Source organism: Pelecanus crispus, chromosome 6, assembly GCF_030463565.1.
Source record: "Pelecanus crispus isolate bPelCri1 chromosome 6, bPelCri1.pri, whole genome shotgun sequence".
In the NCBI taxonomy this organism is placed as follows: domain Eukaryota; kingdom Metazoa; phylum Chordata; class Aves; order Pelecaniformes; family Pelecanidae; genus Pelecanus; species Pelecanus crispus.
In genome coordinates this window covers 67,865,869-67,888,812 of record NC_134648.1, presented here as the reverse complement: position 1 = coordinate 67,888,812, position 22,944 = coordinate 67,865,869, and the positions used below count along the sequence as shown (strand labels likewise).

The window sequence follows — 22,944 nt, the reverse complement described above, 5'->3', positions numbered from 1 at the left end:
GAGCTGTGGGGAGACCATGGCAGGCTGGATCTATGAGCAGTGTCTCTCACCATGTTTGCCTCCCTCCCTCAGATATACTCAGAGAAAAAAGGGGTTTTTTTCAGCAAGAAGGTATTACAGCAAGCATAATGCTATAATTCATAATAGTTACTAAACTACAAGGTATAGACTGATTCAAAGGAAAAACCCCTGGAGAATGGAGAGCATGTCCATTCTCTGGACTGAAGGGTCTACGTTCCACGTGTTGTCTTGGGAGGATGTGGGAGAGTTACTCAGTTTGCAAATGATGTGGCCGTCAAATTTTGGCAAAGGAATGTAGGTCGGAGCATGGTGTGGCACGTGGAGCATCATTCGCGCAGTCTTGAAGAGGGGTGTCAGGAAATGTATCTTCTCTAATCCTGTTGAAATGTTACATCAGAAAAAAAGCCACAGTCGTAGCTTTTTCCCCTTCCTCATGAGCAGGGAGTATTTCTTTTCTCTGGTTAGGCATGTTTCCCTTGTCAGCAGAAGAACCTGAAAGCAACAGGAAACTGCATCACCTGCTTAATGTAGTCACAGATGCTTTGGTGTGGGTTATTGCAAAGAGCGGAATCCCCTCGCAGCAGCAGACAACTCGTCTGGCCAACTTGTTGATGCTCCTCTCTCACGTCAGACACGCAAGGTAAATTTTTGCACAATGCGTAACGCGTAAGGTGTTAGTGTTTGTGTATTACAGCAACAAAGCACGGCTTGACCTCCAGAGCACTCCTGAGGGAATCCTGGTTCTGCTCTCCATCTCTGTTCATTGTAAGGCTTTCCTTCCTAGCACAACTAAACAGGCAATATACTCAAGTGCTTGTTGGCACTTAAAAACGTTGTGTTGAGATTAAAATGGTGTCTTAATGGTATTACATTAAATTGTCCATTATGTATCTGCCTGAAATATTTAACAATAATAACACAAATTCAGCCTTTCAAAAAAAAACCCCCACCCAGCCGTCAAAACTCTTCCGTCCAAAATAAAAGTCTCTTTCAAAACTGAACTGCAGTGTGGGCTTTGGTGGAGCAACGTGTACTTTTGGTGCCATGTTTGTTCCAGGCCAAATTTATCATCTTTTATTCAGAACCACAGCATTTTTGCCAAGTGACTCATGCTACAACGATGCTACGCTCCTGCTTTCCCCATGGGAAGCAGCTCCTCTGCTCCCTGCCAGCTCCTGGACCTCCTTGAGCTGCTCCTCATTGCTTGCAGTACAGCAGACTCCAATGCAGGGCCCTACAAACAGATACTTTAATTTTCAGGCTGTTTGTCATTTTAAAGTATTACCCAGAGACCAGCTATTCACAAAGCTGTCTTATATCTTGGCTCTGGACAGCGAGTCCAGGGAAGAGGGTCCTGGGTCCAGGCTGGAGGATGCAAAGGAGAGATGGGCACATCTGACTTTGTGTAGGGACACTGGAAAAGGGACAGCCACCTTTGCAACAGGCTTCCTGGGGGAGCGGGTGGCGGCAGCAGGGACCTGACCGTGCCCAAAGGCAGCTTTTAACAGCCAGTTTGTGAACTGGGGGTGATTTTGAGAGCTGGCGCTACAGAAGCTACAGCACCAGCCCGAGCTGAACCTGACTCGTGGCTCTGAGGCGCTGCCATCACCTGGGTTGCCCGCTGTCGTGTGACACCGCGTCACAGCATTGCAGGAGCTCTTGTTCTGGCGCGGCATGAATAAACATTGTGAATCTTTGCAAAATTTTTCTATTTTCTCATTAAAACAAGAGTTTTTATGCTGTGCTGAAGTCTGGAGGCTACTTGTTGTGACCTGTCTCCTTTACGTTGCTTAGCACTGGTCAGTCAATTATACTCGTTCTGGAAATAGTTGATGCTCTCAGCGTTGATTACCAAACGATGCAGGACTCTCAAGAGCTGGGTGTGGGAGGGAGGCTGCAATTTCTTCTTTGCCATTAACATATTTATAACTCCTTGAATTGTAGCAGAACCTCATTTTTCTGGAAGCATTGCCCCCCTCCCAATCCAGTCCACCAGGTCAGCTGTGCTGGCTCTGCTGCTGTTTCCACTGTGATAAATTTGGTGTTGAGCAAGTGCACTTAGATTTCAACCGCAAAGCCTTGAGTGCATCTGAAGTGTATGTGTGTGCAACTGCAACGGCTGTAGCCATCTTCTGTTAGTCCAAATCACGATAAGGCCACAGAGTGTTCAAGCTAACAAGGTGTCGTTGTATCTCACTGTATAACAACAAAATTACTTTTAAAGCCTGTAGCCATCTGCAAGATCTGACACTGGAGATGCAGAGAGGAAACAAAGTGCTTGAAGTTAGCAGGGTAGTTTGGTCTTCCTACCCAAACAGACAGGAGAGGTAGGTAGTCACTAGAGCTACACATTGCAAATTCCCCTTTTGTATAAAGCTGCAGCGTGTGGGCCTCCCACATTTGCAGTATCAAAGAGGTTTTGCCTCTTTGACTTCAACGGGGTTGGTACATCTGCATTATTTTCTGAAGGCAGTTTGTGTGGTGTAAAACAAATCTTGGTTCTCTAAATAGTATAACACTCAGCTTTAAAGTATTGGGATGTTGTTACTGTTGATAGTGGTAAGTGATCTCAGGGACTACAGCAGCTGAAGCCTCTTAACTCCTGATAAAAAAAGGGCTCTCTTGGAGCTGTGAGCGTGTTTTCCTTCTCTGCATTGTCAGACCCAGCTCGCTGACTTATTTTCTGTTCTCCTTCACAGTAACAAGGGAATGGAGCATCTCCTGAGCATGAAGTGCAAGAATGTGGTCCCAGTGTATGACTTGCTGCTGGAGATGTTGAATGCGCACACTCTTCGAGGCCAAAGGAAGTCCCCGGTGACACATCCCGAATTTGGCCCATTAGAACAAATGGAGACTGGAGACAGTCTGCGAAATGGGGCAGCCCAGTAATTCTGTTGAGACCTGGAAACGTGAAGCTTGTTCAAAGCTATGGGAGAAGACAAAGCTGCTGTGATGGGACTGCTGAAGTGTGGCCAAGTGCGAGTCCTCATCTCTTCTAGATTTACACATTTGGTATCTCGGGAAAGGCTGGTGGGACGCACCCCTCTGTCCGTGTTTCTGACATTCCAATAGCTGCACTTTCATAGTGCCTTTTCTGAGACTCTTCAAAAACACCTTATGAAATTAAGCCTCAGAACAGTACTGCGAGACAGGGAATTACTGCCTCTCCTTTTCAGAGGCAGGTGAACTGAGACGGAGAGTTAAAGGGCCTGGTTTAAAATGACAGAAGTCGTCTGTGTCAGGCTAGGAGTGAGCACTGAGGTCTCCGTCTCCCAGACCAAGGCTTTTAAGCGCTGACTAGATGATCTCCTCTTTCAGCGTGAGATTGTATGAAGTGTAGAGCAGCATCATTTGGGACAGATTCGCTTACGTCTGTGTGCTGGTCCCTGGGGAATACCTGCTTTGCAGCTGATCTAGCTAAAGTGCCGAGACATGTACAGTGTAAAGGAGTTTCTTCTATTCTTAAATATGCAATGGCTGCAAGGGCCTTCATTTGAAGGCCGTTCAGAATAGCTCCTAGGGCCAGAGCCTCTTCTAGGGCTAGAGCTTCAGAGCCTCTTCAGAAATGTTAAACCGAGCTTAAGTTTGTATTTCGTGAGCCTGTTCTTCACATTATTATCTGTGTACAATTCTGTGTATAATTCTTCAGTGCTTTAAACAATGACCAAACTGCCTAGATATTTCAGTCAGTGCTGACCTTTGAAAAGTGTTCTGTCTGTCTGTGAGATTACCATGTTCGTTTATATATTTATTAATGATGTTAAATCTATTATAATATTTAGGTACAAGAGGTTGCTCTGTGAATATTAACTGTTTGCATTTGTATATGATCTGCTAATCGGGGCTTGTGAAATCAGCTAGAAACAAAGCATCTTCCCTCCCCTTTTGACTTGCGTGAGGGATTACGTCCTGCCCACCCGAAACCTCTCGCAGCCGTCTTGCAGGGGGGAGGCAGTGGACCCGAACCTAAGCTGGGACCTGCTTTTGCCTGCTGCCCTCAGGTTTGCTGCTTGCTTGTTTTCGAAGCACATGGCACCTTATGCTGTGGGTTTCATATCTTGCATAGGATTCCTTAAAGAGCGTGATGGCTTGTTCGAATTTCACTGAAGATGTGAGTTTAAAACCCCCCTGTTGTGCTGATTTCTGCATGTGTTTAAGCTGCACTGAGCAAAAAAACCGGAGGAACTAGCCTGGCCGATGGCCTTGGCGAAGAGCAGGACGGCATCATTTGTTCTGGCAACTGCCAGTGTCGCATTTTGATGTGAGCTAGAATTGCAATCACTCTAAATGGATATGTTTAAATATAATACACGCATGTTCTGGGCATTTCAGGTATGGTGAAATTAAATTGGGATCACACCAAAAGTCTATTTTGAGCCAATAAGTCTTTTGGATTAGGGACTTTGATTAGTGTGCCATTTGCATACTTTGAATATTAGTCAAACCTTTGATCTTGGTGTTTTTTCAAAGCCAAGGACTATTTTTTTATAGGAGGAGCATAAAGAGTTTTCAGTGAGTTACACAAATCTATTGTCTTGTTTTGATCTTGTACTATACCAGATGCTGCTGATGGTCTAAATTTTTACTAGCTACCTTTTTATTGTTTTTAAGAACCTGTAATATAGCAGTGCCCTTCTAAATAAGTGTAATATTTACTACAAAAAAGGGAAAAATGTGAGTACAGTCTGGAATTCATTGGTACTTTCATTTTGGGGGAAGTTTTGCTACAAAACAGACGTGTTTCAGTGTTTCTGGGGCTAGATCACCTTCTGGCCTCAATGCCTGTTGTATTGTTCTTTTTCTGATTTTCCTTATCCTGTGTAATCTTTTTGTTTAATACAGTCTTTCAAAGAAATGTTGAAGTGATTTTTTTTTTTTTTTTGTTCTGTTCATTAGGTTTGCTTTAGAAGTGCTGAATTTATGTGCGATCTTGAAACAACCCTCTTAAAAAGGAAAAGGGAAAGAGTTGGTATAAATCGTAAAATTAACTTCCAAATGGAAATTTGCTCTGGATTGACTTTGTAAAAGGGCAATACTGCAGATTTGTGCCACGTGTTGTGATTTGTATATGCCGTTACTAGCACAGTGCAACTAGGAAACTGATGTGATTTGAACAGGTATTTTTTTGTCTTGTTGAACATCATTTTATTAAAAGTTACTACTAATGTTTTAAAATGGGCAAAAGCCAATAGCTGTTGACTCTCTGGCTTAATGTAGCTGTGTTCATATTTGGATAAGGAGAAGGTGCACGTCTCTAAAGCAGCACAGTTTATTAACATTTGGAGCTGTCAGCCAAAATGATTGAACAAGGGTGTCTTCGTCTCTTGAGAGAGATGTTGGGTTTATCACGGGTCTGTATCCCCCAGACTCTCAGAGGCTGCGTTCCCGGCGTGGAGCGTGCCCATGTCCCTGCCCGGCCTGAGCAGAGCTGCCACGCTGCGTTTCGGTTTGGGTATTGGGGGGACTTTTCCAGTTTCAGCATGAATGAATGGAGTGCTGAGGAGCTGCGAGGGCTGTGAGGAGGGGAGGAGAGCAGGGCTGGTTTATGGCTTTCCCTCCCTGCTCTGCTGTACATCAGCTTCTGCTGCTGAGCCGGGACCTGGCCAGAGGTGGCTGTTTCTACTTGAAGAAATTATGCTGCAGTTCTGGGATGTTCGCAGAGGTGAGCAAACTTGTTTCATGCAGGAGTACCAGCTGCTATGGACTTAAAAAAAAAAAAAAAAAAAGAAAGGAAGAAAAAAGCCCAAACTTTTCCTTATGTGTGCTGTTAAAAATATGCTGAGGTTCCCCTCAAGTCTGAAACTAGAACCAAACGGTAAAACAACTTTATTTTTTTTTAAAGAAATGTGGTAAGTCTTAGAGCATTTCAGGTAGTTGAAATGCTTTGTCTCCAGGAATGTGAGACCTTTTCCACACCTCCGTCTTCTTGCAAATTACTCATTTTTAGTGCTGTCGCGTTGTAACTCAGAGAGGAGAATATAGGGAAAAGGTGTGTTGGAACATTCTCCCTTGAGACAGTGCCTGACAGGCTGGGTGCTCCTACGAAATGTGTAGCAAACTAAGACAGGTAGCACTTAAAGATTCCCCCCCCCCCCAATAAATATGCATATTTAAATAATAATATGTTAATTCCTTACTGGCTGAATGACAGATCTATACAGGGATCATTGTGATGAAAGGAGAGCATCCTTTTAAGTGCTGGAACTTTTTCCTGATGGCCTGTGGAGTATGGAAGACATTTGCTGTATTTGCATCATTAGAGTGGTTTAACAGAGCCTAAAAATGCAGCGAGCCCCAAGAAAGTTGCCTCTTGGTCCTATTTGAGCTGTCGCCAGTGATCAGATTCTTCTGAGGTAAGAATTTTTGTCTTGTTTGGACTTTATCATAGAATCATAGCATGGTTTGGGCTGGAAGGGACCTTAAAGATCATCTAGTTCCAACCCCTCCCCTGCCATGGGCAGGGACACCTTCCATTAGACCAGCTTGCTCAAAGTCATGGCCCTCCTCTGGACCCACTCAAGCAGGCTCCTGTCTTTCTTGTGCTGAGGGCTCCAGAGCTGGATGCAGTGCTCCAGCTGAGGTCTCACCAGAGCAGGGTAGAGCGGCAGAATCACCTCCCTCGACCTGCTGGCCACGCTGCTTTTGATGCAGCACAGGATACGGTTGGCTTTCTGGGCTGCAGGCACACATTGCCGGCTCATACTCAGTTTTTCATCCACCAGTAGCCCCAAGTCCTTCTCTGCAGGGCTGCTCTCAATCCACTCATCACCCAGCCTGTGTCCATGTTTGGGGTTGCCCCAAGCCAGGTGCAGAACCTTGCACTTGGCCTTGATGAACTTCATGAGGTTCGCACAGGCCCACCTCTCAAGCCTCTCAAGGTCCCTCTGGATGGCATCCCTTCCTGCTAGAGTATCAACTGCACCACTCAGCTTGGTGTCATCCGCAAACTTGCTGAGGGTGCACGCAATCCCACTGTCCGTGTCCCCGACAAAGACGTTAAACAGTGCCTGTCCCAATACAGACCCCTGAGGAATGCTACTCGTCACTCATCTCCACCCGGACATCAAGCCGTTGACTCCAACTCCTTGAGTGCAACCATCCAGCCAATTCCTTATCCACCGAGTAGTCCACCCGTCAAATCCATGTCTCTCCAATTTAGTGCAGGACAGTGTCAAATGCTTTGCACAAGTCCAGGGAGATGACGTCAGTTGCTCTTCCTTTATCCACCAGTGCTGTAACCCCATCGTAGAAGGCCACCAAATTTGTCAGGCATGATTTGCCCTCAGTGAAGCCATGTTGGCTGTCACCAATCACCTCCTTATTTCCCATGTGCCTTGCATAGTTTCCAGGAGGATCTGCTCCATGATGTTGCCAGGCACAGAGCTGAGACTGACTGGCCTGTAGTTCCCCAGGTCTTCCTTTTTTCCCTTTTTAAAAATGGGGGTTATGTTTCCCCTCTCCCAGTCAGCAGGAACTTCACCAGCCTGCCACAACTTTTCAAATATGATGGATAGTGGCTTAGCAACTTCATCCGCCAGTTCCCTCAGGACCCTTGGATGCATCTCATCACATTCCATGGAATTGTGCACATTCAGGTGCTTCAGATGGTCTCGGACTTGATCTTCTTCTACAGTGGGTGATACTTCATTCTCCCAGTCCCTGCCTTTGGATTCTGTTAATTGGGCAGCGTGGCTTGAGCACTTGCCAGTGAAGACCGAGGCAAAAAAGTTGTTGAGTATCTCAGCCTTCACCATGTTGGTTGTAGCCAGGTCTCCCATTTTGCTTATTGGGGGGTATAGTTTCTTTCATCTTCTGTTGTTCTATGTACCTGAAGAAAGTAATCTTGTTATTTTTCACTTCCGTAGCCAAGTTCAGCTCCAGCTGTGCCTTGGCTTTCCTGATCCCCTCCCTGCACTCATGGGCTATATCCCTATAATCTTGCCAGGATGTATATCCCTGCCTCTGCTGCCTATGCATTTTGGGGTTCGTGTTTTAGTTCAGCTAAGAGGTCTTGACTTTCTTGACTTAGCCAAGCTGGCTTCCTGCTTCCCCTGCCCGACTTCTTGCACATTGTGATTGAGAGCTCTTGCGCCCTAAAAAGAATGTCTGAGGGCAGTTTCCCAAGGGATCCCAGGCACTAGTGCCCTAAACAGCCAAAAGTTTGCCTTTCTGAGGTTTAGGGTCCTGGCTCTACTTTTCACCCATCTTGTACCCCTCAAGATTGGGAATTCCACCAGGGCATGATCGCTGCAGCCCAGGCTACCTCCAATCTTGACCTCTCCGATAATTTCTTCTGCATTAGTGAACAACAGGTCCAACAGTGCTTCTCCTCTGGCCAGGCTCTCCATCACCTGCACTAGGACTGCTTGCAGTTAGCTGTGCTGTTTTTCCAGCAGATGTCTGGGTGGTTGATGTTCCCCTATTAGGATCAGAGCCTGCAAATGTAATTTAGAATTGCTTGCAGAAGATTCAAAATATATATGCATAAACTGGCACAAAAGTTTCAAGCCTGAGCGTGCCAAGTATGGCTAATGGCTGTGGCCATGACCGGGGTCTTGAAAACCACAATGGTGCTGCCGCCACCGGGTGCCCTGATGGCTTTGGAGCCTAACTGTATGGAAAGCAAGCCTGAGCTTTTCCCATGAAGCTGGACCCAAATGATTTTTAAAAGCTGGCCCAGAGAGCCTGCTTTTGTGCATCCAAGGTTGTTCCTTTGTCCGAATAATAGAAAATAGTCGTGCACTGATGAAATAGCTGCTCTTCCCTAGGATGTGCTTTAACCGACATTATTAAAAATGCGGTTGTGATTATGGGGCTATTTCGATCATAGCACAGTGAGCCCATCCCTGCCCTTCCCCACCAAGGTAAGTGCCCATGGGAGACAGGTTGCTCTTACCTTGAGAGCCAAACTTAAAAACAAAGTATGGATTTGCATGGCTTTCTCTGAGGTGCCTTAAAGTCTAAGGGCCTCTCACAGGAATTAACTGTTTCATAGGGCTGAATACTGATCATAGAGATATATATATAGAGTATATGTATCAATATATTCTGTCCAGTGTCTTGGATGGCAGAGTAGCTTATAACCCTGTTCCTGGCTGCTGTAAGTGAGCACAACCAAGGACAGTCACCACCGTGGCAGCTGCTTTTAGTCTCAGCCCAGCTGTAGGCTGCACCATTTCTTCCAATGCTGTGTGGTCCTGTGATCCGCAAGCTCAGAGCTGGATGTCATGGAAATGCCTTTGCTATCATCATCATTCATCTCAGAAGAAATCGTTTGATGTAATTTATGTCCTGCAAGACAATGATTCAGCAAAGCAGTTAAGGATGTGGTCATCTGCTGTGCTGACCCAGTGCCCAAACTAATATGGAAGAGCACATATTGTAAACGGGAACATGAAAAGCAAGTGGATTGCGAAAATACGGAAAGCAAGTATTATTTACATTCATTTTTCAGTGTTTTACTACTGAACTGATGTGTGGTGAGTTAAGTGGCACACCATTTCCTAGCTAAGACTTCATTTTATTTATGATCTGGGTATTTTTTAACTCTTTCCATCTTTATACGTAGGACTCACCTACACTCCTTGAGTTGTTGAGTGTCAGTGATTTCAATTTAAGTGCATGAAAAACCCAAGATTGCTGCACCATAAAAATGCCAACTTCGGCTGCTACTGCCTGAACAGACAAAACCTTCTTCACTCCTCACAACGTCAGGTACTGAGGAGCTGGCATAGCTATTAACAGTCATTACTGCGCATTTCCTACGTCCATTTGCCCCAGAATTTTCTGTTCCGAGTCTTATTTTATATGTGGGTTTAGTTTCAACGTTTCACCCTCACTGCAAGTTTGTAATGGCAACGGGTTTAGGACTGAAGTTGGTGCCTTCTGGAGAACTTCATGTCTCTTATACCCATGTGAACCCCAGCCCTACCTTGCGCTCAGCTGCCCTATAGTTCTGTGAGCTCACACCATTTGTCTAGCGCGGTGCGTTTCACTCAGTTGTAGAGTGTTGCAGCTGAATAACCAGCTATCACAACAGCTAACTATACAGCCTATTGGTCGTTTCTTCCCTGTAGCTGAGCTCAGCCCGGTTCTGTGAGCACAGGGAATGTGTGACCTCGGTGTCCATGAGTCAGGGTCTCCCGCTCACCCCCGCCGTCGCTCCACAAGCCGTAGGCTGATTTCCTTCGCCAGGTACTCGCGTGCTTAGGATGTTTCCCAGCACCAAGTGACTACGGACGATGGAAGTTGTGCCCTAGTGTTTCAGGGACCGGCAAATTTAACTGGGGGGGGGGCAAGTTGTAATAAACAAACAGTCCTCTGCTCCCCATGCCAGCAGAATTGTTGTTGACAATTTTGGAGGGGGGTTAGGTACAGCTGAAAATAGATTGAGGTCTCATCTCCCTGCTGAAGAAATATGACTTCAACTAAAAACTAGTTTTGGCCTGGTTTCACTCCTACACACAATGCATGTGCAAAAGCACGCACATGTGTGCTTGCTCTTGCTATTTTTTTTTTTTTAAATCTTTTTTTTTTTTTTTTTCTCCCCCTTCACTGAACACTAACAACCCAGTCCTGAGCGAGCGGATGACACTAAGAAATTGCTGGGTATATATAATGACTTGTTTGAAGCAGACTTCAGTGTCAGCCTACAATGCAGCGGTTATAATCAGCTGGAAGTAAAACTATTTAAAATAGGTTTGAGGGAAAAAACATTTAAGTTATTTTTCCCAGACTTATTTTTTGGTGACATTTTGAGATAATTTCATGAAAGCTCCTCATTTTATATATTACATCAGCTCAACAATTTGATATAACTGTACATAATGAAAGGAAATTGCAGGCTATGAAATTTTCTTTAGACCTTTCAACATTGTTCAGATTTTTTTTTTGCCCTGCATAGGTTCTTTAATGGCAGAAGAACTGAATATCATGTCAGCAACTGACTATTAGTTCTTGGCAGAAAGGTTTGCATGGGCATTTGTGACAACCGGGCAATGAAATAATGGTTAGAGTTGGCTGACTTCTACAGAGACAGAAACTTAAATGAGCTCTATCTGAAAGTAATTGCTTTCAAAATACAAAATAATGATGGCAGAGGAAGAGAGGAGAGTCCGTGTGTGGCAAGGAGCGGGGAGGATCCATCGCTTATCTCCGGATACAGCACTACTGCGCGAGCTGTAGCTGTGAGATCGGTAGCTGGAGCGCAAGTCTGGCTCCACAGCCAGAGCTGCTCAGAGCCGCGGGCTGGCTTACAGGCTGAGAGCGCTGCCGGGTCTGGAAGCATGGCCACGTCCCCGTGTCTTTAGCAGGATGGAGCCCGGGCACCGCTACTTGGGACTGAGGTCGAGACACTTCCGTGTGGAGCTGGCGCTATCTGGACCCGTATTTGAGCACAACTACTGTATGGTACAACTACTAAAAAAAGTGCCAAATTGTAAGGTTTGATTTTTCCTGAACCATGCTGTTTGCTTTGCAAGCTTAACTGTATCACAGTTAATGTATTAGTTTAGTTTAAGAGCCTGGAAATAAACCAGGCATTTTTTTTTTTTTTTTGCCACCATGGTTGGGGACAAGCTGTCGGTTTGCTACAGGGACTGTCTTTCTCTGAACTTAAGAACACAAAGCAACGTGCTTCATAAATCCCCCTGACAGAAGATGGGCAATATGCGACGGCCAGTGGTGACAAGCGTAGAAAAGATGGGAGAATTCTCACAGGCTCATCACAAACCCTCTTTTCTGTAGGCAAAGATTACAGAAACTGGCCAGTTCCTGGGTGATTCTCACTGCAACCAAACGCAACAATTCTGAACTGTTCCACCAAAGCCTTCACTCTCACCTCCGCATGCACTTCCCCTCTCCAGCACTCCCTTAACTCCCAGTTTAGAAAATCAGTTCTAGGGTAGAATAATTCTGCATTTCAAACTAGTAATAAGCACTAGTCGCTTCCACTCTGTATTATTCCTTCAGGAAATTACAGTCAGTTGCAAAGGAAAGGATCTGGGCCACTCAACGCAGGCTCCACCTGTGAGTCCGTAAACGCTTGCTCTGACAAGCAAGAGGGGTTACGCTGCTTCTGACGCGGTTGTGTTAGCATGCAGGTAAGTTGACTTACACAGGAGGAAGGGTCAGCACTGTTGGAACACACGGCTGGTTGCCCCCCGCTAGACACACCGACAGTCCCCGCAGACGTTGGCAAAATTTTAATGATGGTACTTGAACTGTACAACCGAGAAGCAATGGCAACGCTGCCTGTACACAGTGTTTCCGTAGCCACTGCCCAAGTGTCGGTTTCATTTTAAAGCTGAAGCTTATAAAAAAGCACAATTCTCTCCCAGGATACTGTACACTATTCATCAGGTTAAAAACTGAAAAAATCTTTCATTAACAAAGTCATTATGTTACTTGTATACATCAGGGATATTCTACACAATCACGTTCATCTAGAAAATATGTGCATTATAAACCATTTCCATGCAATGCAATGATTTATTTCAAAGGTGGTATAAAAAGACAACACAGCAGTCCTAACCACTAGGACACTATATGTAAAACAAAACAAATGTGCATCCTTTTATTGAACATGTCAGATGAATAAAACACAACAACAAAGATTCAAAAAGATGTAGATTTCTTTGTTTCCACCAAGTGACTGCAGTACCAAAAGATACAGGTAACGTGAAGTGTGTACAGTGATTAATTTAGGCAAAGTGCCTCTTCAACTGCTTGTTCGTCGTGCTAACCTGAGACAGACTGCTGTGTTTAAGATGACTGTGATGTAGTTTCTGCACCTAACAACTCAGTATTCAATCACCTTGCAAGCTTAAGAGCACTGCACCTATAAAATAGTGTATCTATTGCATCAAAGTATAAAGTGTGTTGCTTACAGTTTAAAAATCTATAGAAAAAGTTTGTTTTCCGTACAAAAAAAGCTGAAATTTTGTCAAGATATACAGCACCGCTGAGAGTGTGTTTTGGTATAACTGAAGATTCACAGGCTGCTTTCTAAGTTGGTGGAGGCCCACTGGTGTATCGCAGCATGGGATAGAAAGAACGGGCAAAGTTGTTTGCCCGGGTGCAGCTGTAGTCTTCCTCAGAAGATGGAATCATCCAAGCCAGAAGTAAAAGCAGTAGAAACAACAACTGAAAAGGTAAAGCTGCTCGTAATACACGGGAAAAGAAGGAAGGAGACCGAGGAATTGCTTGAATAGGTTGTGGATGGCTTTCACCTCTGAAAAGGAGAAAAAAAGAAAAAAAAAAGAGAAAAAGAAAAAAGGAGCTTTAGAGTTTGAATTAAACAAGTTGTTTTGCCTCTCTCTCTAGGGTTCCCACTACCCTTCCAAGAATCAGGGCTGCATATCTGCAGGAAAATGCACTGCACACGAAACACTTTAACTGTAACTTGAAAGCGTGCAAGACTTCTCAGCGGGAAGCCAGCTGCTGGCTTGGGTTTACTGTCCATACTACTGAAGAAGAAACATTTCTTGGTAATACCTTAGCTCAGTGGGCTTCTACCCTGTTTTCAGATGTAAACGTACGTTTCCCCAGCAGACAAACCAACCACTCTAAACACATGTTGAAGGACAAAGGAAAGCCACCATTCAGACTGATGAGGCTCTTCTTTGCCTTGGCATTACTGGGATCTGCCCTTTGTCAGACCCTAATGTATTGGTGGGTGAAGTTCTCCCTTTGTCCTTCCTGGTCTGCTTGTAGTATGTGGCTCTAAGCTGCAAGTTTCTTTGTCCAGGTATGCTGGTGGAATTAAAGGACGATTTAAAATGAAAATGTTCCCCCAGTCGGCACAAAAAATAGTTTCTCAAGAGTAAAGACAAGCGAAGGTTGCACATGGGTGCAGAGGTCTAGGAGCAGGAGTGCTAAAGGAAAACCATTCACCAAGGTGCAGCCCAGAGCTGGTAGGTAGAGGAGACACTACAGGTAGGCAGAAGTCACCTCCACCTGCATGTCAACCTATGAGGTACAGCTGCACAGGTTTCTGCTGGCACTCAGCTCGCCTCTGCCATTTTCACTATCCTTCAAGAAATCAGGCTAATATAAAATAATACCTCGTGCTGCTGCTGTTTCTGCCATCTGCAGTTCTCCTTATGGTGATCTGTTGAAAGAAACAGCTTTTAGTACCCAGGTTTCAGAAACTACAAGGAATTTCTGTTTCTCAACAAAGACAGCTGTAGACTGTAAAGCCCCGTTGTAAATTCTGCAATAAGGTGCATGCATCTAAAAGGTAAAATGATTACATTTGAGGAACTTCCAGGCTAAATATGACAAAATATGCTACACGGTGATAGCAAAATATTAGGAAAAAAAAACTTGCCTTCTTCACAGCAGGGCTGGATTTCGCTGCAACTGGATTATAGACTCCTGAGTCCAAGTCATCTGGAACTAGCAGGAATGCTCTGGTATCCTAAAAGGTAACCACACCTTCCTCTTTAAAATGCACATTCAAAACTCACAAAAGATGAAGTGTAAAGAGCCATCTTCCATTGCTTCTCTGTAGGTGCACAGCCCATTGCATAAGCAGTGGTAAACAGATGCTCCAGTTCTCCAGCACAAAGAAATGTTTTACTATGCGCAACCCAAAGGAATTACAATGGAACAGGGACGTACAGGCATTAACTTGGAAATATCTCTATCTGACAGCTCTCAGGATAAGCAATGTATTGAGATGAACTATAACTCCTATGCGTTCGTTACAAACTCCTAGCCTGAGACTTGGTACGGGGTCACGGGATAATTCAGGTTGGAAGGGACCTCCGGAAGTCCATCTGGTCCAACCTCCTGCTCAAAGCAAGGTCAGCTATGAGACTAGACTAAAAGCTTTACTCAAGGCTTTATCCCATCTGGTCTTTAAACTCCTCAAGGATGGAGACTGCACAACCTCTCTAGGCAATCCATTTCCATGCTGTACTAGCCTTGCGGTGCCGAAGTTTTTCCTAGAGGCAGACTTAATTGTTCTTTTTTCAGCTTAGGAAGGTGGAAGTACTGAAGTTTTAAGTCCATCTTTCATAAATACCTTTACCCTTAATATGTTATTCTTTTTCAGTAAGGAAAATCCATGAACAAGCATTTAAACTCTGACTCACCAGATTTCCTTGTATTGTTTTTAAGTCATGTGAAACTTGTTCAATAAGCTGTTTCAGTTTCCTGCCAATGACATGGACCTTCTCATCAGCTTCAATGTAATCACCATCTGATTTAAGCAGCAGGTAAGTAGTGAGTTCTTGAAGTGAGTTTACTTCAAGCTGTTCTTCCAGCAGCTCTTTCTCCAGTTGCTTAGAACAAACAAACAAAACACAGTGCAACAGACTGTTACTCTCAACTTTAAGGATGTTCTCATAAAAGGAGGAGCTCTGGAAAGCTTTAAAGAACAACTCAACCTGCCTGAGAATATGCAATACGTAGGAATGGCTACTACAGCTACATAGGAAATTAAGTTCTCTTGAAGAGACTGGTTGTACCTGCTTGAACTAACATTTAGAAATAGTTGTAGCAGTAATTAATCCGTATGGAAAAGACATTAGATCTTAGAAATTGGAAGTCTTACTCCAGCATCAAGACTGTTCATAAGGAACTTCATTATGATGAGTAATTACGAAAACAATGCCTCATATAGGCAGTATCTTAGTCCATTTCAGAAACCTGCCACGTGCCTGAATACAGCAGGTTCAAGGACAGGCTACAGACATCTTGAGAAATAAACATATTGCTTTTCATTTTGTGGCGAGAGCTGCTGACTCACAGGAAGAGCTGAGGTGTTGTAGTTAAGACTACACTTACCATTAGCTCCTTTTGGCATTCCAGTATTGTACCGAGGTCAGCGTTTGGATCTGTGATTTGTGCTTCATTCCTTCGGCTATCAGCACTTGCTAGCCACAGGATTAGTTTTTGGCTCTGATCATGGAAGTCCTAGAGAAACAGAAGATTTGCACATAAGACAAAAACCACTTTTGCAGTGCCTTCACCTGGCGCTGCCTACAAACACAATGACCAGCCCAGGTCAGACACAGCCAAAAACAAATTTACGATTAGTGAGGCTACAGCAACCTAGTTAAACTATTCCACCTATGTAATAAAAGGGTATTATGCAGTTCACAGAGATTTTTACCAAACCCTTTGAACACAACAGAGTCAAGTTTATAAGATAATTAAGTGTCTCGGATTCTGAGCAACCATTCCACTAACGTGCAGGAACTACCCCTCTCCCCTCTCCCCCTATCTACCCCACAGCAGCATCATAAAAAGCAGTTTTCCCTTGTAAGCTGGCACGTGGTATGCACCTGGCAATGCAGTAGGGCTTGTTGTAAACCTTTCCTCCAGTTGTCCAACGCATGAGTTGCTTTCTCCCAATGCAAGTTCACCTTCCGAAGCCTGTTCTGAAGCTCTTTGAACTCTGTGCTATCTGCTTTCTGGAACTCTTTGCTGCTCAGGTTAATGGAAAGCACCACTGCCTTGTAGTTATCAAATGCTTTAAGCAGGTCCTGGTAGAAAAAGCAGATTAGGAGCTTCTATGAATGATGAAAAATATGTTGTTTGTTTACAGTAAAACTACATCCTCAAAAGAATCACAGGTATTGGGGAAAGCTATTTGAATCTGGTGGCTTTTCAGATACTGCTAAGGAACATATTAAGGTAGGTGGCCTTTTTTTTTTTTTAAAAAAAAAAAAAAGCATAAACCTTCTTTGCTTTGAAGAAAACAAATCTGGTTGGGCCTGTGCTTCTCCCTAAGTCACAGGCATTATGACTTAATTCACATCTGCCCTTCATTCCTCTGAGCTGTCTCTTTCCCCGACATTTGGACAAATATTCCCACAGGTCATCCCATGGTATTTCCTCTTGATGTAAAAAGGCTTTGCTGCCTCAGAATCCTAGAATAATGCTGAAAGGGACATCTGGAGGTCTGTACTCCATCCTCCTGCCCAAGGAGGGTCAACTTCAAACTCAGAGCCTCATCCAGTCAAATCCTGAGTATCTCGCAGGATGGAGATTCCCCATCCCCTCTGGGCCCCTGGTCCCACACCGGCCCACCCTGTTGTGAGAAATTCTTTTCCTTCTCTGCAGTCAGAGTTTCTGTCAGCCCATTTCTTTGACTTGTCAAGGTCCCCCCGGATGGCAGCCCTGCCTGCCTTCCTCCTCTCCCTTCAAATTGCAGGGGGAAATAACATGGAATTTGCAAAGTCACGGTGTATCCCCTAACCACCTTTATGTTACGGTAGAGCCTGTATTTTTGAAGGTGTTTTTAAAAAAATGAATGCCAAACAATACCTCATCCCCTCTACAAGTTTACAGTTTGAATCAAGGGTACTCAGTCCTTTTCCAGTTGTGGGCTCTTACAGTAGAAAAGTAAGAGCTGCAGGATGAGTCCTGCAATCAACACGGCTCAGATGGCTTTTCTTAGCAGCCTTTGTAACGAAGAGTGTCAATCTATATATTCTCAAGATCTGCGTCCCACTTGTTGAAAACTGATAGTCTAAATTACATCTTGCCCAACAAAGAACCCTGTCTCCCTCCTTCAAGCAACAAAGTTTCTTTCAATATCAGACAATACAAATGGTCCATCACAGCCTTCTAAACACTGGTAAGCCAGTCTGCAGCCAGACTGGCTTTATCCTTACCCAGGGCAACTGTGATGTCCTGACATCTCATGAAATTCACGTCTTAAGAGCATGCTGGCTCTTTTAGACACCCACTGAACGCCAAGCTGTCTGAAAAGGGGATTTACAGCCAGCTGGACTCCTCTTAAGAAAATGCAGAAGAGAGAAGAAGTGAAGCTCTGCTCCTTGAAGAAGTCAGACACCCAACTCCAGCTGGAAGGGAAGCACCTCCCTCCACTTGCGAGGCATCACCGAACCTCTCCTCGCGCCTGGTGCCTAAGCCAGGCTGGCTCATGGAATCAGTCACACACTGGAGTGCAGAGTCACTCTCCCTGGCCTAATGACTACTCAAGGACATGCAGGCTTAAGCATACTCTCAACGTGGCTAAGAAATCCCACCTCTGTCCTGTGGAGCATCTTGTTTGTGAGCACCATCCTGAGTGTGATGCCAAACTGATTGGCTACCCAGTAACCTCAGGATTTGGGTGACTCCATACGAGGCTGCTGGCAGGAGGGTGAGTACACAGGGATTTTGCACTCCCACAAGTGTCAGGAACACTTGCTTTCTTAGAGTTCAACCTGAGGCATTTTGTTACCTAAGTCCTAGGGACCTAGTGCTTACAGGTGCCCTGGTAACCTGCTGGTTCAACTTGCATACCTGACTTAGTCCTACGTAATTTATGGAAGCTTAGAGTCATAGCAGGCAACATAACACGAGCACACATGCTGACAAACGTTCACATTATTGTCTTCTTGAACCGTTCTATTACTTGGCTGAAGATCAGCAGAGACTGAATTTATTTTGTTTCTCATTTTTAACTAATACATTCTATTCGATGAGAAATCTGCATTTGCTAAGCGAAAAGATGCAACCGCATGGTTTGAAATGATGTATCCTTAACTATAGGACAAAGGTACTATTCGGAGCTAAGACTTTTTGCAAACACCACGTTGCTAAAAAACACAGCTTTAGAGCAGTTCTTTCTCAGTCTCCCTGTTTGAGCTACAACCTCCCACACCCTCCCTTAATTCAACTGAAAAAAAAAAAGCTAGCCTAGACTTTGCAGCCTGTAGACCCGGCTAATTTTCAATCTGTTTCTGGTTTGCATAGAGCGGTATGGCACAGAACAAGGAAAAAAAATGCCAGGGTATCACTGCTCAGAATACCCACTGCCCCCCCAAGACAAGGCCTGACCCTAGGCATTTGGGGAGTCTAAGCCTTCATTATTTAGCTTTTTTCTGTGTTTGTTTCCTAAACCAAAAGGCCTAAAAAGAGAAGTTTGGGGCTGAATGTTTTGTTTGAATGAGAATAAAGTGTCTCGGCAAGAAAACAGAAAGGGAGAAGTTTTTGTTTCAGCCTGGCTGCCTGTTGTACCCAGGCATATTGCCTGCGCATCTCTGCACAGGAAGACAGAAGCACCTTGCTTAACTACCCTCTTTAGTCCTCTTAGCTGAGAACAGCGTTGCTCCTCTGTGGCATATGCACATTGTTATTAGCATTCCTGCTGCTGACAGACCCTAGGAGTGCAAAGACAAGGATAAAGAGCATGAGCATCTTGAAATCCCAGTTCTCAGTATGCCATAACTTACTTTCAATTTCTTGACCCTTTGTTCCAACGCCTGCATGCTGGTTGGAGGTTTCACTTTTTGCAGCTCTTCCAGCTCTTCCTCAGTTTTATCAAGCCAAGCAGACACGTCACTGAGATCAGAGTTCAGCTGCTGCCACTGCTGCAATTTCTGTTTCATCCTAAGTTTATTTCTGAGGTCTTGAGCTTGGAGGAGCTCCCACCTATCAATAATGCCTACAAATGATACAACAACAAACATTTCAAAAAAATCTTCAGTAAGGTGAAGAGTGCGTAAAACAGACGCAAGGAGTTTTACAAGCAAATTATTCTCCAATCTACTCAAGGCCAAACAATCGCTACTATGTACTGCTGTTATCCAGACACATTTTTTCTTGAGATTCTGCAGTCTGGAAGTTCATATTACTAGTCAAGTTATCCACATAGTAATGCTACACAGGACTTTAATCACATTAATTGAACATGGTTTAGTCCACCTGAAAGGATAGAGCAACTCTAAGGAGACGGAATTCAGTGTGCCCAGTTGAGATTTGGCAGACACCAAAATTCATCATGGGACAAAATATGATCCAGCAGTTAGGACCTGGGTTTATGTTTCATCAACTCTGTGGTAAAGGAAATGGAGATGCCCCCTGTGCAATCACTAACAGTATTTCTAGAAGCACATCTAAGCCCTTCTCAGAGGTTCTCCTGTTCATCCATGTATGGGACTCAACCCTGGTCCATTTGTGAGACCAGAGACACAAACTAAGTCAGCTGGTGCCTATAGCTGCAGTTGTCTTTTTATCACTTGATTTGCTTTTGTGACTGCAGTACAGATGTGTTCTTTTACAATCTCAAGCACCTGAAACCTGCAGTGACGTCCTAAAAGGTCAAGAGAACCAGCTTGTTGGCCTATTTGGAAGAAAGGACCACAGTGAAGAACAGAATACATTACCTGCTTTGACAATACATTTCTGTAAATGGGAGCTATAGCATCTTGTTATATGGAGTACCAATAACCGAGAAAACGAGCTACAGCAATCTTTAGACCAAGAGACACACTTCTTCGGTTTGAAATCTGATTAAAAGTCTCTGAAGTATTCATTATCACACAAAAGTGAAATTGTTCCCATTCGTTCCAACCAACAAAGAGATAGAAGTATATTATGAGTGATAAAAATCTCAGTTCTGGCAGAAAATGTCAAAGCTTAGAACAGCAAACACGGGTTGGACAGTACCAGGTGAGAAGGCAGCTCAGCAAATCTTAACAAAATATATTAATTTAGAGGATAGCGGTTTACTTTGGTTTTGATCCCAAGGCAAATGTGCTGCCTTTGTGCCACCTCTGCTTTGTCTCCCCCCAGAGTCACCAGACAAACACCACAGCACCAAAACTGCTCCTAATGCCCTGTACCTGGCTGCTTCTCTGCAGCTGCTATATTCACAAGTTCTTGTTCGTCTTGGGGTTCTTCATCACTCATGTTAGCAGATGTAATTTTCTCCTTGTTGATGCTGCCGCTGCTTGCAGAGCTGAGCTGCTCCACCTGGAATGACATTTGGGTGGGTGAGCCCTGCAGGTTAACAAGCCCTCAAAGGTCAAGCCTCCTTTGTGTTGCTTTGGGGTGGCTGGGCTGCCGCTGAGCTCTTGCGTGTCAGATTTAGCACCAGGCTTCTGCATCTTTGCTAACAGTTTATACTGGCTCTCTGTGCCTTCTCAGTAAACAAACACACATCACAGTGACGCTACTTATTACAAGACTGGACATGGCAAATTAATTGCTTTTGCACTACGCATACCAGACAATGTACATTTGCTGACGCTCTTTGTTGGATTCTGGGTCTTGGCAATATTGACGCTAAGGCTCTAAGACTGGATTAATGATGACAAAAGCCACCGGGTACCAGTACCATTTTGTGCCTGGAAGAGTGCTGACAACCGGGCCAGATCCACTGAGCCTGGCAGCTGCTGGCGAAGCCACGGCTGGCAACCAGCCACCGAGGCTGAGGTACCAATGAACAATAGCCATTTTGGCACATTTTGCAGTGCCCAGAAGCAGATTAAGCGGTGGGTTGCATGCTAGAAAAGGACCCTTCAAACTAGTCTGCTTACGAAAGGGAGATATGTCAGTAAGTATCAAGGGACGGTATTCACACCCTTTCCTTGTGCAGGGGTGCGGGGGTGAATTCTCCTAGCCTTGCCCTATGACAACAGAGGAAGTTAAGTTCTTCGAGACACCGACTCTGATCAGGAGCCTAACATGATTGTTCTGAATTGCTTTCAAGAAGCTTTTCTAGCAAGTGGGTAGAGACTCTCACTGGTTACCTGAGCCACCAGAAATAATGTCTAAGTTTGCATAAAGTGAACATTCCCCCCGTGACTGATCTTTTTCTTGGTGCTGGTGGAGGGAAGAGGATGGAGTCACACAGGAACAACAAACAGACTGTGTACTATAGGTTCAGTGCCCACAGAACCTCCAACTCACATAATCTGGCTTATAGGGAGTACTTGTCTCTGGACCAGACAACACATTTCCAGCCATCTCTGCCTGGTTGTATCGGTGTTTCCTGCAGACTGGGCTATCTGGAGAATGCCAAGGATGAGCTTCTGAAACAGACTTTCCTGAAACAAATAAAACCAAAACCATATGCCATAAGTGCAAAATCCCATCTCCACAAGGAAGCTGTTGCTTTGTATTAAGTTAGAAAGCGCTCTGAATAAAATGGCATCAAGTTATGGCATAAAAATGACAGTTTTGCAGCTTTCCTTGCAAAGCATGCACATTTGCAAAACATCAACAGTGTTTCAAAGGTAATGAGATGAGAGCCATGCAGTTACGGGACATTCTGTTTTCTTCTGGAAAATGCTTGAACACAGGTGTGAGTATTCAAAAAATCAAAGATAAAGGCTGCACTGTGGTTTTGGAAAATTTGCATCTCAACAATACTATCGCACATCTGTAACGCATTTCAGCAGGGACAAGTATAGACCTGTCCTGATTTGGAGAATGTTTGGTCTGGATTTAACAGACAGGACACACGCGGTTCTGTCAAGCACAAAACACAAAAAATACTTGCAGAGTTGGAACTATTTCCTTCAGTAATTATGCAATGGAAATTAGAAACAACCAAAAAAGGGATACTACCCAGAGCAAACCACCAAGAAAGGGCCAAAAGACTTTCGATCAATACAATGAAATGCACATCAACCACCTTGGCATTTACCAGGCAAAATCTAAATGGTATGTTCTTGACTGCTTTGTAATGTACATGTGAATACTGCAGCGTCAGAACACCATGGCAGGATGAGACATGGTGTCCACACAAGGCAGGAAGTCAGACATTACATATGAGAGAGGTTGAGGAATATAGCGTGCAGCACAGGGAGATTGCCATGTTCAGACACATGCATTAGCAGGTGCCTACCAGAAGATGCTTTCAAAGTTTTTGTGGTCATTTTAAGATATGCCTCAGGATTTTCAGTGATTTCTACATCTGAAAAAAGAATAATGTCATTTTCCTCACTAGGCAGTATTTTCCAACTATTTAAAACAACTGAAACAATGAGGGACAGCAAAGACAAAGAACAAAATAAGTTGTTAGCACTATTTTCATCAAACATTCTTAACAAGTAAGGTTTCCAAAAATCTTATGTTTCTGAAAGCATAAGCTTGGTTTAGACAGTATCATTCCCTTCATCAAGACATCTAAGAGATGAGACTGCTCACATCTACTAATAGTACTTGAAAACC

General features: G+C 44.2%; 2 protein-coding genes across 2 annotated transcripts in view; one reads left to right on the top strand and one right to left on the bottom strand.

Annotated features, from left to right (window-relative positions):
* The window catches only part of ESR2 (estrogen receptor 2), a 32,778-nt gene extending 29,868 nt beyond the window's left edge, over positions 1–2,910 (top strand). The window contains exons 7-8 of the mRNA XM_009486263.2: positions 487–661; positions 2,721–2,910. Of these exons, the coding sequence (XP_009484538.1) occupies positions 487–661; positions 2,721–2,910 (365 nt within the window). The remainder of the gene's footprint in view (positions 1–486; positions 662–2,720) is intronic.
* A 10,116-nt stretch (positions 2,911–13,026) lies between these two features.
* Positions 13,027–22,944, bottom strand: part of SYNE2 (spectrin repeat containing nuclear envelope protein 2) — a 186,120-nt gene continuing 176,202 nt past the window's right edge. Inside the window, exons 108-117 of the mRNA XM_075712036.1 lie at positions 22,619–22,687; positions 21,679–21,815; positions 20,610–20,739; positions 19,218–19,429; positions 16,314–16,514; positions 15,814–15,942; positions 15,120–15,308; positions 14,351–14,440; positions 14,085–14,131; positions 13,027–13,252 (exon numbers count right to left, since the gene is read on the bottom strand). Of these exons, the coding sequence (XP_075568151.1) occupies positions 13,027–13,252; positions 14,085–14,131; positions 14,351–14,440; positions 15,120–15,308; positions 15,814–15,942; positions 16,314–16,514; positions 19,218–19,429; positions 20,610–20,739; positions 21,679–21,815; positions 22,619–22,687 (1,430 nt within the window). The remainder of the gene's footprint in view (positions 13,253–14,084; positions 14,132–14,350; positions 14,441–15,119; positions 15,309–15,813; positions 15,943–16,313; positions 16,515–19,217; positions 19,430–20,609; positions 20,740–21,678; positions 21,816–22,618; positions 22,688–22,944) is intronic.